This window comes from Dipodomys ordii, unplaced genomic scaffold (assembly GCF_000151885.1).
Source record: "Dipodomys ordii isolate 6190 unplaced genomic scaffold, Dord_2.0 Scaffold79, whole genome shotgun sequence".
NCBI lineage: Eukaryota > Metazoa > Chordata > Mammalia > Rodentia > Heteromyidae > Dipodomys > Dipodomys ordii.
Window position 1 is genome coordinate 815699 of NW_012267295.1, and position 14841 is coordinate 830539.

Genomic DNA, 14841 nt, shown 5'->3' on the forward strand with positions numbered 1-14841 from the left:
CGCCCTCCAGGAAGCCTTTCTGCTGCTTTCTGCAGGGTGTCAGTCGTCCTCTGTCCCCACTTCACGGAGGGAGACACCTGACACCGCTCAGGCTCCCCTTGACCTTCCGGTCTGTGCTGGGTGCTCGCCCCGCCCCCCCCCCGCGCCCGGGCTCCAGCCTCTATGGAGGGCGCAGGGTCGGTGCCCACGGAGGCCGGGACCCCGTGGGCGGGGGAGCCCGGGCCCTGCGGCCTGGGAAGACGCGGGGTTCTCGGCTTTCTCCAGCTTGCTTCTCCTTTTCCCTCTCTCCTGCCGCTTCCCACCCTCTCCCTCCCCCGCTGTGACTCAGCCCTGACCTTCCTTCCCTGGGGTTTCAGAAGCCCACGCAGGAGCCCCCAGGTGAAGGTCAGCGCGTCCCTCCCCTGCGGGAAAGGGGAGCGGAGTGTGGAGGAAACACATCTCTGTGTTCCCAACATCTCTTCCGGCGCTAGCTGGGTTCTGAGCTTGCTGAGACATGGGGTCCACAGGACCCCAGTTCCCTTCCCTAGCTGGGTGGAAACACGGCTGGTGGATCTGTGTCCTGATTCTGGAATGTTCATCACCCCCATTCACCCCGCTAGCACCCTCCACGGCCTGCCAGGGGTATCCACCCACAGCCCTGCTCCTTCGAGCATGGGAACTGCCCTGAGGCTGCACCCGCCCAGGCTGGACATGCAACAGGCTGGCATTTAGCAGTGCCAGTGGCGGACTAAATGGGCATTTCTCCTCTTGGGCCCTAGGGGTGGGGGGCTTTAAAGATCATGAAGTCAGCTAGGCACTGGGCTCATGCCTATAATCACAGCTATTCAGGAGGCTGAGGTAGGAGGATCAAGGTTCAAAGCCAGACTGAGCTAACAAATGTAAGTGACTCTTATCTCCAACTAACCAACAAAGAAAAGCTGGAAGTGGAGATGTGGAGCAAGTGATGTGCCAGTCTTGAGTTCTGTGGTTGATTGAGCTTCAGTATTAACACGCATGCACATGTGTATACACACACACACACACACAGAGATCACTCAGCTCTGCAAATGAAGTCTAGCTGGGGTCCTTGCTGCTTCAGGGACAGAAGCTCTGCCTTGAGCTTTTGTGGGGAAGGGCGTGGTGGGGCATTCTAGCTGCCATGTTCATCTGGCTATGAGTCTATAATAGTTTTTGTTTTTTTTTTGGTCAGTAGAGGGACGTGAACTCAGGGCCTGGGCACCGTCCCTAAGCAATTTTGCTCAGGGCTAGCACTTTACTACTTTGAGCCACAGCTCCACTTCTGGTTTTGTGGTAGTTTATTAGAGATAAGAGTCTCATGGACTTTCCTTCCTCGGGCTAGCTTTTAACCACAGTCCTCAGATTTCAGCCTCCTAAGTAGCTAGGATTACAGGTGTGTTACCAGTGTCTGGCTTCAATAAGACCTATTCTGACTGTCCTCTTTGGGGAGGTCTTGGGTTCATGGTTAAGGAGGGGGGTGTCCAAAACTCCTGCCCAGATCTCACCCAGGAAAGAATTCTCAGAGGGCTTGGAGGGGACTGGAGTCAGCTCGTGGAGAAAGCTGCCGCAAGGCCCAGGAAGCCTGGCCATCTCCATAGCTGAGGAGAGCTGGGTGAGATGTCGCCGCAGGAGTGAGCCCCTGAGTAGAGGGTGAAGCGGAAGATCAGCCAGACCCTGCCACTCTAACCCTTGGCCAGCCCAGGTGTCCTTGAGGACACCTCTTCATGAATCATGCATATTCCAGCCCCAGAAGAAGGGTCAGGCCACATGGGAGAAAATCATGGGTTCTGGGTGCTGCAGGCAGCTGGGCTGAAGGCTGGGTTCTGTAGGGAAGGCTCGTCAGACACTGTCACAGCTGGCTGGGGGCTGGGTGTGCTGGGTACCCAGGGAGGTGGCTGCCCAAGGTCACGCAGCCTTTGGTGCTGGGCTGTCACAGGAACAGCTCCTGGCTTCTCTCCTTCCTTCCGTCCTTTCTGGTCTTCCTGCCTGTGCTGGCAGTGAGGGCCAGGCCCAGCAGAAGCCCCTGCTGCAGGTGGGCAGGTCACAAGTCCCCCAGGGGCTCCCATGGGGTTTAAAGAAAAGGACACTGCAGGCAGAGGGAGCTTGGGGGAGCAAGGTATTGGGAGGGGGGCGCTTGTCTTAGAGAAGAGCCCTGGGAAAATTAGATGACCCTGGTCACAGTGACTAAATTTGCAGACTTAAGATGGTCGCCATCTTAAGTTGACAGGGTTGTGTCACATGAGATCTCTCAGAGAGATTGAAAGAAATGGCTACGGCCACACAGTGCCCCTGATAACTACTGCTGTCTTTTTTTTTTAATTTTGGTGCTAGTCCTGGGCTTGAACTCAGCGCTTGAGCACTATTCCTGAGCTGCTTTGCACAGGACTACTGCTCTATCACTTGATCTGTAGTTCCATTTCAGCATAAAAAATTTTTTAAGCCCAGTGGTGGTGGCTCACACCTGTAATCCTAGCTACAGGAGGCTGAGATCTGAGGATCAAAGTTAGAAGACAGCCCAGGAAGAAAAGTCTGTGAGATTCTTATTGCCAATAAAGTACTCAGAAAAAGCTGGGAGTGGCACTGTAGCTCAAGTGGTAGACACTAGCCTTTAGCATAGAGAGGCTCAGGGACAGTGCCCAGGCCTTGAGTTGGAGTCCTGGGACCAGCAATTTTTAAAAAATTGTTATTTTTAATTGTTATTATATAAAGGTGATGTAAAGAGTTACATAAGTCAGGTAAAGAATACATTTCTTTTTGGACAATGTCATAATGCCACCTGTTCCCAGTTCTCTCCCAGTTTTTCCCTCCCATTCCCACCCACAAGTTGTACAGTTCATTTTCAACATTGTCTCTAGTGAGTACCTCTGCTGCCTTTGTTCACCCTTTGTCCTTCCATTTCTGTGCTCCCAGCCCCTTACCTTCCACTTACCGATTTTTGCTGGTTAATTGGAGATAAAAGCCTCACAGACCTCCCTGCTCAGTCTGGCTTTGAACCGCACTCTGCAGATCTCAGCCTCCTGAGAAACTAGGATTCCAGGCAGGCTGGTGGCCTGCCCTAGGGCCGGGTCTGTGGTTTTTGACAGTGAGACTGAGGCATGATGGGGAAGCAGCAGGCTGAGGGCACTGCCTTCCATCACTCTTTCCACACAGGACGCTGACAGAACTTCTGAAGCAGCCAGGCCCCCAGGAAACACTGCCTCCACCACTAGGCCCACCCTTAGGCAGCTGTGTCCAGGTCCAAATGGGTGATGGTCTCCCTCGGGGGTCCCCCCACAACAGCACAGGTGAGTCAGCTGGAGGCGGGTATGGGGCCATCTCCAGCAGAGCATGGGCTGCCGGGGAAGGAGGTGTTAGAGTCCCATGCTTGCTTGGTTGGGGAGTGGAGGCTCTGTGCCTCCCTAGGGAAATGTGTGTGCATGGGGGCGGGGCCAGCTGGTCATCGCCCTGATGGAGAGAGGGGTTTCAGGGTCTAGGATCCTAAGACTAGATCCAGGATGTGCTGTGTTTGTCAGGCTCTGGCGTGGTGCTCTGGAGCCTGGCTTCCTCTTGGCCTTGCTGGGGAAGCAACGCTTGTCCCCCCGCCCCCCACCACCCCCAGTTCCTGCAGGGAGCAGGTTCTGGGACTCTGCCTGGCGCAGGCCTAAAGCAGGCAGGCCTGACGCGCTGGCCAGCCACACACTGGGGTGGCACCTTCAGGGCTGGCTGCCGTTGTTCCTGGCTTTTGAGCCAGGTCCTGGGCATGGTGCGGGGAGACGGGATCTGCTCAAGCCTCACCTAGAGAGCATCCCGCCAGTCCCCGCGGAGCTGGGGCTGCAGGTGGGGTCCGGGGTCAGCCTGCGTCCCCTTCCCGCCCCGCTCGCCCCTCTAGACAAGAAACGCCTCAACAACGCCCCCCTCGGGTCGGCCACCCCGGGGCCCCCGCGCGGACCTCGGCTGCAGGGCGGTGGCAGCTTGACCTTGCAGCCCAACTACGCCAAGTTCGCCACGCTCAAGGCCGCGGCGCTCAAGGCCGCAGGTGAGTGGCCGCCGCGGGCGCCCACGCTAGGGCGACGCTAGGGCGACCGAGCTCCGGGGTCCGCGAGCTGAGGGTCTGGGGGCGGGGCCCCGCGGTTCCCACGCTCTTCCGGCTCAGCCAATCCGCGCCCAGGGCGCCACCTCGCAGCCAATGGACTTTCGGCTCTGGCGGGGACCCTGGGCCCGGGCGGGAGCCCGGGTCGCCCCGCACCTTGACCAGTCCCACGCGGTCCTGTCCCCGCAGAGGCCGCCCCGCAGGACTACTACTCCCGCTTTCCCGCCCCCGAGCCGGCCCCGCGGGCCCCGGAGGACTTGCCTGCCCTGCTGGACGCCTGCCCCTGGGCCCCGCCGAGCTACGCGCCCCCCGCCCCGGCGGGCCCCTACGCCGCCTGGACCGCCGGTCGGCCCGTCCGGTCCGCCCCGCGCGGCCACTTGGCCCCGGCCTCTCCGGCGCCCCGGCGCCTCGGCCACGCGCCCCGCCGCCAGTTCAGCGTGGAGAAGCTCGCCGAGGCCTTCGGCGCGCAGCCCCCCGGCCTCTACAGCAGCATGGGCCGCGGGCCGCGGCACCTCAGTACCAACAGCAAAACCGAGGTCACCGTGTGAAGCAGGGCGGGTTCCTACCGAGGACCGGCCGGACGGCGGTCGGTCCTGAGCGCGGCCGCAGCCGGGCAGGGCACCGGCCCGGGCCCCGGGCGGACGGAGGCCTTGGAGCCGCGGGGTTCGGGGCCAACGGAAGGGTGCAGCCATAGGGCTCCTCATGTAAATAAACCCTGTACTGTGGCTCCTGCCCGAGGCATTGATGGCGGCACCGGCCACGGACTAGACAGACGGCAGTGCAGGCAGAGGGCACAGCATGGGCAAGAGCAGAGGATCATACCCGCCGGTGCCAAGGAGAAGTGGCTGGAGAGGGAGGCCAAGGTTGAATGCCAGGCCTAATGCTCCCACCGGGGAAGCCATGGAGGGGCGCAGCCAGGCCTCGGCCATCTTAAGGCATGGGCACAGGGGAGAGAGGACTGTTGGGCTCCGTGTGCTGTTTGTGTCCGCGGACAAGGCGTGAGCTGGCCGCGCACTCTACAGCTTGAGTTGGCTGAGCCTGGCTGGGCCTCGCTGACAGCCTGGCCCTGGGCCGGCCCCTGGCCTGCGGGCTGCTTGGCCACATTGGCCCATAGCCACCCCCCTAATGCGTGTGGGCCATGTGGACATCTGGTACTCAGGATAGAGGTGCTGCCCTGGGTAAGAATGATGGAGATGCTGGGGGAGCCAGGCAGACCCCTTCCTTAGGGCACTCACACTGCGCATGCCCAGTACTGCCTGTCCCTGCCTGCCAGGAGGGTTCCTGGTACCTGGCTGAGGCCCAGGACACTGCCAGCAGCCGGCATGTCTTTCCAAGTTCCTCTGTTCCAGGTACTGACTGGCCTGCTTGTGTAGAGGAGGAGAGGAAGGGGGAGGGGACGGCGCTGCAGCCAATCGAGCCACCTGGTTGGGTGTTTTCCTCACATGGTACACTGTTTTGAACAGTAATTACCGCTTGTTGCTGTCTTATTTAGTCCTCACAAGAGATCACAGGGCTGTGCCTTTGGGTCCCAAATAAGTTGCTGACTCGCAGATGGGACCCTCCCGCATCGTGGCACCAGGAGCTGAGATGGGTCGGCAGGAAGAAGAGCCCGCTCCCAGCGCATGGGCAGCCCTGAGGCCCTGACTCACCCAGCCCGGTCTCAGTCCATCTCCTGCTGGAAGGTCCATCTTGGCTGTTGAGTCCCGGAGCCCATGGCCCTGCAAAAGCCACAGCCTCCACGGCTCATGGGAAGAGGGCTCTCCCACCACCATCTCAAGCTGGGGAAGGAGCCCTGGCGCTGTCCCACAGCTGTTCGGAACCGTGGGAAGGGAGCAGGTACTGAGTCATGGTGCTTGCTGAGATGTACGAAAAAGAGTCCAGTTTCTGGGCACACAGGCCACCCACTCTGGTGATGGGCCCTGCTTGGGCTAGGAGGTGGCTACCATCTCTCTGCTCATCCTTAGTCCCAAGAGCCCTGGGTCTCCCCTAGGGCCTGGCTTAGGCTAAGGGTAGGGGCTACTAATGAAAACGCTGAAGTAGCCAAGGAACAACTTGGGCTGCTGTGCCCAGGACAGTGTGGCCTGCAGAGACTGCCCGCAGGAAAAGGTGTGCGCAGGGCTGCTGCCTGTCCTGGTGAACGGGTCTCAGGCATGGATGTGCAATTCAACATCAGGCTTTTTCCCACATGGCATGCCCAAGGCCCATGTACCCTTCCTAACCCATACCCATCAAGACCCTGGTGTGGTCTTTTCCGGGGGCCTCTCACCAGCATCACAGGGTACCTGTCCTCAAGTATGTCATATCATCCTACAAGCCTATGGGACTGATGGAAGGCAGGATTAGCAGCCCCATCTTGTACACCTGGCAAGACCCCACCCAAGGTAATCCAGCTGGGAGCTACACTTTTGTCTCCGGGCTTTAGCCTGCAGGGAAAGGGAAGATGTGATCTACCTAAGGCCAGGTGCTGGTGGCTCATGTCTGTAATCCCAGCTACTCAGGAGACTGATGGCAGAGAATTTATAGTTTTGAAGCCAGCCCAGGCAGCAAAGTCTGTGAAACTCTTATCTCAATGAACCACTTAAAAAAAAAAAATGGAGCTGTGGCTCAAGTGGTACAGGGCTAGCCTTGAGCACAAGTTCAGGGACAGGCCTAGAGTTCAAGCCCCAGGACCAGCACACATACACACATACAAAAGTGGTCCACCCACTGGAACGAGAGACAGCATCCCAAATCCCTGTCAGCCAACGTGCCAGCTCCATCCAGGGAACAAGTTAGAATGTTGCAATGTACAGTGACCTTTTGACTCTAGAAGCACCAGACAGCTCTTTGATTGCGGTCCCTTGTGCGTCCCCGGAGTGTGTGCTGGCACTGGGGGAGGCCAGGCTCGCTGAGGTGAAAGACCTATTAAACTAAAGCTACTCGGCTGCCCTCGGTCAGCCAAGGTCTGAGAAGTCCCGACAGCAGCCACACCACAGACCCTCACACGCTTTGTGCTGGGTGGAAGCAATCTGTTTATTGAGTAACCTACGTCCAGGACACGGTGAATGATTCAACATCAAGGAAGCCATAGGGGCACCCTTTTCAGTGGAAGGCCACCCCCAACCCCTAAAGAAGAAAAGGCACAGTATATACACACACACAGACACACACGACACAAAGGCTGGGTGGCCCTGTGGGCAGAGGTCATAAATTACAGTGACAGTGGGGGAGGGCAGGAGATGGAAAGCAGGTGTGTGGGGTCCAAGCGCGAGGAGGGCCTGCTGTGTGCACTTGCTTGTGCTGAGGCTTCCTGTCCACCCTCTGCTCTGCCCCAACCTCCTGAAGGGGCAGAGCACACGGGGAGGGGCCTTTTCAGTCTTTTGGGAAGCCCTGGAGAGGAATCATCTCCTAGGGGACTCTGAGCCCTGGGATCCAGAAAAGGCGGACCATGTTTCTTCCTGGGATCCCCCTCACAGCAAGGAATGAGGCTCCCGCTGTCCACCCTGAAAAGAGGGGCTTGTGAGGGTGTCTTGGCGTTGGTCTCTGCCACCCGGCTTATTTACAGGACAAAGATTAGGGATAAAAATATACTGTGGAGGTAGGAGTTCGGGTGGGGTGGGAGGGCACTTGGAAATCAAGCAGGAGACTCGCCCCCAGGCCCAACGGGTGCCTTCATCCTGCCCAGGCCCCCCTCCCGGGGTGGGGGGGAGTGGGAAGAAACAGGACAATTAAATAAGATACCATTTATTTAAAAAAATTAAAAAATAATGCCAACATTATTTCAACCCCCCTAGGCCTGCCCCTGCTTCCCACCCACCTCCGGGAGGGGGGGCTGCCTCTCCCCTTCCCTGGCTGATCCAGGGAATGATGAGAAAACAATGAACTGGCTTAGTCAGGCACAGGGAGGTGGCAGACCCAGGAGGGAAATAAAGATGCCACAGCAGCTCTGCCCTGCATCACGGCAGACGCAAGCACACGTGTATATAAAAACATTCGTATAAAAAGAGGAAGGGGCATGCGGGCAAGTCCTGAGGGCAAAGTGTTCTCCGGTGCCCAGAGACTTAGTCCCCCCCAGAGAGAAACGTGGTAAAAAAGCAGACTGGGGAGACGCCGAGGAAGTCTCTGGAGGGCCAGAGGCAGGAGCCCCTCGACCCCCCCATTCCTGTCCGGCACGCCAGGGCTATGGGCATCGACTGACGCGACTTTGAAGGGGTTCTGCCCAGAAGACAAGGCTGGTCCGTACCCCGTGGCTCTCTAGCGGGAGACAGAGGCTCAGAGACAGAGGGAGGACCCCAGGACAAAGATGGAGACGGTGGTGGGCACGTGGGCCAGGCTGCACAGTCAGGAGGCGGCGATGGCAGTGCCACCGCCCAGCTTGACAATCATCTGCTGGCAGTCGCTGGAGGAGCGCCGGTCGCCCACCTTCTCCAGGGTGCGGGCAGCCTCGGCCAGCAGCACCGCCCGCTGGCCCGGGGATGACAGGAAGGAGAGGGGAAGATGGCGGCAGGCCAGCAGGATGGCGGTGGCGCGCTCTCGCTGGCCAGGCCAGGCGTCCACCTCGCCTGTGGGGATGAGATGCACCCAGCTGTGGTCCCAGTGTAGCCCCATTTACTCACCTCCCCCCCCCTGTGAAGCTGCTTCCCCTACCCCACACCCCAGCATGGGGGACTGAGACTGGAACCCAAGCCCCACTCATGCGCACCTCCCACCCGGGTGGAGCCGCTCAGCCTACACCCACCCTGTGGCCCACAGCACCATCTCACTCCCAAGGCACCGTTATGGCTCATGATGGCTTTTTTGGGGGGGAGTCAGATGCTGGGCTGGGCCGGGCTCCCCACGGAACTCACCGTGCTTCATGTTTTGAGTGGTCCTCCGCCGCAGGCTGTGCTCCAGCAGCTGGTGGGTGCGGGTGGGGCTGGCTCCCGCCATCAGGCGCACAGTGGCTTCGTGCAGGAACACCTGGGCGCGCAGGGAAACCGTCAGACCCCAGGTCCTTGCTTCATCTCTCCAGTGGTACCGCCCTGAGCCATGCCCCCCCACCCAGTGAGGACTCCCCTTTTCCTGTCCTCAAGCCAACCCTGAAACCACGCATGGGCCAGCAGGCACAGATGGGGAGGTAAGCATGTGGCAAAGTACTTCTTTCCTCCACTGTGACAGAAACAGAGTCCAGGGGAAGTAGGACAAGGAAAAGGGGCGGCGGTGGCAGCAACGCTGCTGCTAATTTACTGTCTCATTCCCTTCTGTTTCTTCACCAAGGAATCAAGCGCAGAAAACAATTGAGAGCCAGGCCTAGGTCTAATTTTGTTTTTTGTTTTGTGCCAGTCCTGGGGCTTGAACTCAGGGGCTGGGTGTTATCCTTGAGTTTTTTTTGCACAAAGCTAGAGCTCCTTATTGGAGATAACAGTCTCATGGACTTTCCTGCCTGGCTGGCTTCAAATGGAAATCCTCAGATCTTGACTTGCTGAATAGGTAGGAGGATTACACTCAGGAGCTGCGTGTACACAGCTCCCCAAGTTTTTTTTTTTTTGTCAGTTGTGGGGTTGAACTCTGGGCCTGGGCGCTGTCCCTCAGCTCTTCAGCTCAAGGCTAGCGCTCTACCACTTGAGCTACAGTGCCACTTCCAGTTTTCACAGATGTTTCTGCCTGGGCTGGCTTTGAACTGTGATCCTCAGATCTCAGCCTCCTGAGTAGCTAGGATTACAGGCGTGAGCCACCAGCAACACTCTCAGAGTCTTTAATTTCATTATATCTAAGCCTCAGGGAGGGTCGTCAGGGCTGCTAGAAGGCAGTGGGGGGCGCAGTAGAGAGGGGAATGGAGCAGGTATTTTTAGAGGTCTTGGATAGCGCGCCTCGGCTGTGAGCAGACCAAGTGAGTCCCATGAGGCAGAGGTGAGCATGCTTTTATTTTCCAGTTAGGGCTGGCTCTCTAATGGTTTTTGTTCCTGTGGTGTTACTCTACTGCACATAGTGGCTGGCATGACTCGCTGAGTGTGCCCCTGCCCTGGCAGCGTGACCCGGTGAGTGTGCCCCTGCCCTGGCAGCGTGACCCGGTGGGTGTGCCCCTGCACCCTAGCAGTGTGACCCGGTGGGTGTGCCCCTGCACCCTGGCAGTGTGACCCGGTGAGTGTGTCCGGGCACCCTAGCAGTGTGACCCGGTGGGTGTGCCCCTGCACCCCAGAGTGAGGTCACGTCCCCAGAGCAGCAGCTCCATTCTCACATGTTATAGCCACTTGTCTCCCTGACATTTACGGATCTTCTCACACAGGTATTTACAAAGTAATTCAGTTGGATTTCAGGTAAAATTATATTGATTTCAACACAAAGGAATGATAATGTTTGAGATGAGGGCAATGTCCATTATGACACTATCTATAAAATACACGTATGGAAATGTCTCATCACAGCCTGCAAATACATACAACTATGTGTCAAATGAAATCAACAACACACTTTAAAAATGTTTAACATAAGCCAAGCACGGGAGTGCAGGCCTGTCGTCCAAACTATTGAGGCTGAGGCTGGAGGATTGCATTAGCCCAGGAATTGGAGGGCAGCCTGGGCAATCGATCAACCTAGCAATAAAATCAAAAGGGAAATGATATCGGTCCAGAAAACCTCGTTGTACAACTCTCCTCAGAGACTGATCTCAGATCCTCTAGCAGTGCCAAAGGGATGTTTGCCGAGGAAATCAACAGAGCTGAAGCCCCTAAGTGGCTGGGAAAAGGAGTTGACAAAGGAATTCTCTAATATGGCTCTGGAGATTCTTTACTCTTCCAGTTCTGACAGTCAGAGCAGCTCCCTGGTGGTCAGGACTAGGCACTGCCCACTTCCTCCCTGCCCTCTAGAGCTTGAACACTCTCCTCCAGGGTCTGAAGGTGTAGCGTGGCTCAAAGTGTCCCTTTCAGGCCCAGAACATGGCAGGTACTCAAGTGTGCTGAGCAAAGGGACTCCCGGTATCCACCCTTCTGTTGGCTGAGCAGGTGCCGGACGGGCTCAGAGGGCCAGCCCCGCAGTGTACCCCCACATATACCCGTGCTGGGTTCTGGGGCTCAGACCCCACAGACCCAATCTGTCTATCTATCATCCTGCTCAGTCTCACCTTGCGGTACGCTGGGCGGAAGCTGTGCGCCAGCCTGCGTAGGCTGCCGAGGTCTCGCTGGAAGCCAGCCAGCTCGGCGCCTGAAGCATGGTAGGTCTCTCCCAGGGCCTGGCTGGCACCGGTCTGCTTTTGCCAGAGTGTCGTTCGCAGAGACAGTAGTAGGTCACAGGTGAGGAGCTGGAGCACCTGTGGGGCAGGCCAAGACGGAAGAGAGGGGTGACTGGCTGGGCTTAAGGCAGGAATCTCGCATCTACCAGGCCCTCCCTTGGCCACTCCGGGGTAGGTGCAGCAGCCATAGCTTGGTAACCCTGAATAGTGGTCCCTTCTGTGACCCAGGAGGGGGTGATCACCCCATTCTGCAGGTGAGAAAGGAGAGGGAAGCAGCGTAGGTGGGGAATACAGCAGTCAGATCTGAGGGCCCAGGTGGTCCCCCATGGCTGGCCTGGAGACGGGTGTCCAAAGGTGCCAAAGGGCATCCTTCTCCAGAATAATCAAAGGTCTGCTGGAAGTAGAGGATGGTAGGAGGAAAGGGAAGGGGAGACAGGTGTGCATGAAGGAAGAACAACTTTGTGGTGGCTCAAGGCTGGGGTTGGATCTGGGCCCCCGTATTTCCCACTTACTAGCTACATGACCCTAGCACATGACCCAATTTCTCTAAGCCTTGGTTTCCTCACTGCAAAGTAGGAATGGCACACAGGGCTGTTGTGGGCATTGTGTGAGACAGCACTGGCCTCCATACGTCCGGCAGGCCATCCACAATGTCTGCCTGGCTCCCCACAGCATGATACAGGCACCATATCACGGGCACGTGGATGAAGGCCCTTTCTGTATGAGGAGCTGACACTTGTATGGCGTGGGTTCTAGCGGAGCTCCTCTGGGCCTGTGAGCAGCAGGCCTGGATGGATTTTGCTCTCAGGCTACCAGGCTCTTTTTCTAGGCTCATTCTTCCCTCTCAGCTCCAACCCCAGTGGTGGCATTCACCTTTTTCTGCTCCTGAGATGGGGTCTCTCGCGAACACACATCATATCCAAGGAGTAGGTGAAGCCCAGCAGCAGCTCACTATCCTGCCTTTGGTCTCAGGCTCCTCTATGCCATGCCTGTCCCCACAGGGCCAACAAACTGTCCTGGCTTCACCCTGGTACCCAAGCCCACTGACAACCTTTACTTTGAAGTGCCAGCCAGGACATTTGGGATTAGACCCCAATGAGCAGCCAGGAGTGTGACTGTCCAGGACGCTCCTTGCCGCTCGGTCTCGAGTTAAGACACCACGTGTTCCCAGGGGAGCAGGGCTGTACTCTAGCTCCCCTTTCTCCCAGAGAAGCTGCACCTCCAGTGGTGCCCTCTAGTAAGGCTTCTCTCTCCGAGTGACGGGGCCTTGGTCAGCGCATGCCTGGAGGTATCTCGAGGGCAGGGCAGGCCTCTGGGATGCACTGTGGAAACATTGCATAGGTACTGCCAGAACATGCAATGCAACTACAATGCACCACAGCTGCCCGCCAGGAATGTGTGGGCTGCCCACGGAGGTGCCAGGGCCATCAATGGCTCAGAGTGCATGGGCCTGAGGCCAGGAGCTTGTGGGGTTCCAGGGCTGTGCAAACTCCCAGCCGCGGAGAAACCGCTCTGGCTGTGCAGTTTGCCTAGGAATTTACAGCCACTGGACGGCCGGATCTGCGGTTCGGGGAGTGCAGAAGAGGTTCAGGGACTTGTTCCCAGACCAAAAAGGATGTCTCTGCCAACAAACCACATTTTGGAGACGGGGCTGCCAGTGTGCTTTCTCTAAGATGGCACACAGTGCGTAAGCTAGAGTTGAGTGAGTTCTTACGGACTAGAGCTGAGCGCCTCTGGGGGGGCCAGCGAGGCCCTCACTCACATGGTTGAGGGTAGGGTCAGCGGTGGCCCCGCTGACGTTGAGGCTGTTCCACAGGTGGCCGCTGGCCCTTTCACAATGACAGAAGGAATTCTGCTGCCCATCCGCTTTCCCAGACACGGAGGCGTGCATGGCTCTGCAGGTATGGAAGATGGCCTTCACCAGGGGGCTCCTGCAGCAGCGACAGAGGCAAAAGGCAGCTCAGAGCACGGCAGAGAGGTTCGAGGCGGACTGGTATCTGGCTAACAGGTGAGGAGCTGAGATGGTGATCGCCACCCACGGCACATGGTCCTATCAGCTGTGATCATGGTTTATGCCAGCCAGCTCCAGCTCCGCAGCACAGGTTCTGAGCTGGCTTGCTCTAGTGTGGCCATCAGGACTGTCACTAAGAAGCTGTGGGCGCTGGGCGCTGGTGGCTCACGCTTGTAATCCTAATCCTCCTTAGGAGGCTGAGATCTGAGGATCATGGTTCAAAGCCAGCCTGGGCAAGAAAATCCACCAGACTCTTATCTCCAATTAACCACCAGAAAACCGGAAGGGGCAGTGTGTCTCAAGTGGTAGAGTACTTGCCTTGAGCTGAAGAGCTCAGGGACAGAGCCCAAGCCCAAAGTTCAAGCCCCACAGTGACCAAAAAAAAAAAGAAGCTATGTGAGATGAGATTTCAAACAATTTGTATTTTTTCTCCTCTGTATAAAAGTGGCTACAGACCAGGCATTGGTGGCCTGTAATCTAGCTAGGCTACTCAGGAGGCTGAGATCTGAGGATCACGGTGTAAAGCCAGTCCAGGCAGAAAAGTCCATGAGACTCTTATCTCCAATAAACCACTAGGAAACCAGAAGTGGTGCTGTAGCTCAAGCGGTAGAGCACTCGCCTTGAGCTGAAGAGCACAGGGACAGTACCCAAGCCCAGAGTTCAAGCCCCATGACTGACAAAACAACAACAACAATAAAAAACCAAAAAACAAAAAACTGGCCAGAACCCCACACTATCTATAGTGATGAAGGCATTGGCCACTGTGTGGTTTGGGCAGAAAATGTCTCTGAGGGCTCGAGTGTTGAGGGCTTGGTCCCCATGGCCATGTTCGGAGATGGTGCTTTGGGGAAGTATTGTATCATGACAGCTCAACATACTCAATGGGTTAATGCACCAATAGTCACAATCTGGCATTACTGGGAGGTGACAGGCCCTAGAAGGTATGGCTTGGAGGAGGTAGATCCATGGTAAATCTTGAGTCTGGCCCCTTCTTGCCTGTCTTTCTCTGCTTCCTGGCTACCATAGAGAGAGCAGCTCTGTCCCACCACCAAGTTCCCACCACGATGTCCTGCCTTACTAGGGTTTCCAAGCCACAAAGCTAAGTGGCCATGGACTGGAACCTCTGAAACTGAACCCAAACTGACCCTCATAAAACCTTTGAGGGGCAGGGCACCAGTGGCTCATGCCTGTAATCCCAGCTACTCAGGAGGCTGAGATCTGAGATCATGCTTTAAAGCCAGCCTGGACAGGAAATTCCATGACACTTTTTTTATGCCAGTCCTGAGCTTGAACTAAGGGCCTGGACATTGTCTCTGAGCTTCTTTTTGCTCAAGGCTAGTGTTCTACCACTTGAACCAGAGTGCTACTTCTGGCTTTTTCTGTTTATGTGGTACTGAAGAATCGAACCCAGGGCTTCATGCTTGTTAGGCAAGCACTCTACCACTGAGCCACTTTCCCAGCCTCCATGAGACTCTTTTTTTTTTTTTTTTGTCGGTCATGGGGCTTGAACTCTGGGCCTGGGCGCTGTCCTTCAGTTCTTCAGCTCAAGGCGAGTGCTCTACCACTTGAGCTACAGCG

At 57.0% G+C, this 14841-nt stretch overlaps 2 protein-coding genes across 2 annotated transcripts in view; one reads left to right on the forward strand and one right to left on the reverse strand.

Moving 5' to 3' along the window:
• The window catches only part of Shisa8 (shisa family member 8), a 23795-nt gene extending 19004 nt beyond the window's left edge, over positions 1-4791 (forward strand). The window contains exons 4-6 of the mRNA XM_013024774.1: positions 3117-3281; positions 3866-4012; positions 4256-4791. Of these exons, the coding sequence (XP_012880228.1) occupies positions 3117-3281; positions 3866-4012; positions 4256-4614 (671 nt within the window). The 3' untranslated portion in view covers positions 4615-4791. The remainder of the gene's footprint in view (positions 1-3116; positions 3282-3865; positions 4013-4255) is intronic.
• A 3098-nt stretch (positions 4792-7889) lies between these two features.
• Positions 7890-14841, reverse strand: part of Srebf2 (sterol regulatory element binding transcription factor 2) — a 69051-nt gene continuing 62099 nt past the window's right edge. Inside the window, exons 16-19 of the mRNA XM_013024882.1 lie at positions 13015-13183; positions 11145-11330; positions 8893-9004; positions 7890-8607 (exon numbers count right to left, since the gene is read on the reverse strand). Of these exons, the coding sequence (XP_012880336.1) occupies positions 8387-8607; positions 8893-9004; positions 11145-11330; positions 13015-13183 (688 nt within the window). The 3' untranslated portion in view covers positions 7890-8386. The remainder of the gene's footprint in view (positions 8608-8892; positions 9005-11144; positions 11331-13014; positions 13184-14841) is intronic.